This window comes from Poecilia latipinna, unplaced genomic scaffold, assembly GCF_001443285.1.
Source record: "Poecilia latipinna isolate Pla-1442-1.1 unplaced genomic scaffold, P_latipinna-1.0 Scaffold631, whole genome shotgun sequence".
Taxonomy (NCBI): Eukaryota; Metazoa; Chordata; class Actinopteri; order Cyprinodontiformes; family Poeciliidae; genus Poecilia; species Poecilia latipinna.
The window spans coordinates 33111-34934 of NW_015113247.1; the positions used below are offsets into that span (position 1 = coordinate 33111).

The window sequence follows — 1824 nt, forward strand, 5'->3', positions numbered from 1 at the left end:
GGCACACCTGACGATCACTCATGGTACACTAGTGTGCCGCGGCACAATGGTTGAAAAACACTGTGTTAAGACACGATGGGAAGATCAAAAAGGTTGACTTTACAGAAAACCGCCACTTTAAAAGCTGAATCTTGTTCTTACTGGTGTTTTCTTTAATATTTAACTTTTTTCTGCTTTAGCTCCTGATTCAGGCGGATGCAGCTCAGGAAAAGCTGCTGGTCAGCAGGAAACTCCTGAAACAGCAGCGTTCAGACCATGCGGGTGATAAACATGAGGGTCGCGGGCCGGCCGGAGCCGCCAGACTCACTGTTGGGCTCCAGGTTCTCGCACAGCTCCGTCTTGGCCTCGCCGTTGGGCCGGTCGGCGGCCTTGTGGGACAGCCGGGACGACATGGTGGCGGCGGTGACCACGGCCTTGAAAGAGCGCTTCCTCTTCTGGACGTTGAGCTCCGGGTGGAAGATGATGACGTAGACCTTGGGCACATAGAGCAGGCCGAGGGCGACGGAGGCGCTCAGGTTCATGGAGACGGTGAGGGTGGAGGTCTGGATGTAGAGCTGGGGGCAGAAAACACCAGATTAACCAGGAACCGCAACGGCCCAGTCCGACTGGACGGAACCGACTGGACGGAACCAGATAGAACCGACTGGATGGAACCGACTGGACGGAACCAGATAGAACTGACTGGATGGGTTTTACAGTGAAGGATTGTTTTTATTGCCCTGTGTGTTCCTGACCAGCAGCCCCTGGTTCTGAAGGTCCATTAAGAGTTTATATCCTGTGGACATAAACTCATTTAACGCTAAGGGTTAAAGCTGCTCTTTCTGCATCTGAGGTCCAATCAGACAACAGCATCCGGTGAACAGCCAATCAGACTGCAGCTCAAGCCCAGGGTTGATTTGCAGACCAATGAAAACTTTTCAACCTTCTCCAGTCAGGAGCATCTGGAGGAAAAACAGACTTTTGCCTTCCGGTCAGAGTGAAAGAAAACCAAAGATGGAGTCAGACAACAATCAGAACCAGAACAGGGTCAGATACACATCAGAACCGGGTCAGAACTGGAACACAAGATGACACGTCAGATAGAGCAGAAACAGCAGCGGTTGTTATTGGGATTCTGGTCACTACTTCCACTAATGTGGGGCACTCACTGTGTGTCTGTGTGGGAGGGAGTGTGTGTGTGACAGTAGCAGAAACATTGTTTCAGAAGGGAAAACACTAATTGATCCTGATCCCACAGACGAGAACAGATAAGGAGAGAAGCAGCAGAATCAGAGACACAGAGATCGTCCTGATCTGCTGCCTGCTTATCGAACTGCAGGCCACTAACAGGCTTCTAAGAGGCAGCTACCAGGTGGTTTACAGGCGGCTAACAGGCNCGAGATGGAGCCCACGGGACGGAACCAGATAGAACCGACTGGACAGAACCAGATAGAACCGACTGGATGGAACCGACTGGACGGAACCAGACGGAACCAGATAGAACCGACTGGACGGAACCAGATAGAACCGACTGGATGGAACCAGATAGAACCGACTGGACGGAACCAGATAGAACCGACTGGACAGAACCAGATAGAACCGACTGGATGGAACCGACTGGACGGAACCAGACGGAACTGACTGGATGGAACCAGATAGAACCGACTGGATGGAACTGACTGGACGGAACCAGATGGAACCAGATAGAACCGACTGGACGGAACCAGACGGAACTGACTGGATGGAACCAGATAGAACCGACTGGACGGAACAAGATAGAACCAACTGGATGGAACCGACTGGACGGAACCAGACGGAAATGACGGGAGAGCACCAGATAGAGCA

The 1824-nt window shown here is 52.1% G+C and overlaps 1 protein-coding gene across 1 annotated transcript in view; it reads right to left on the bottom strand.

The window, feature by feature from the left end:
* Positions 1–1824, bottom strand: part of grm7 (glutamate metabotropic receptor 7) — a 132956-nt gene that overhangs the window by 16172 nt on the left and 114960 nt on the right. Inside the window, exon 9 of the mRNA XM_015043429.1 lies at positions 308–554. Coding sequence (XP_014898915.1) covers positions 308–554 — 247 coding nt within the window. The remainder of the gene's footprint in view (positions 1–307; positions 555–1824) is intronic.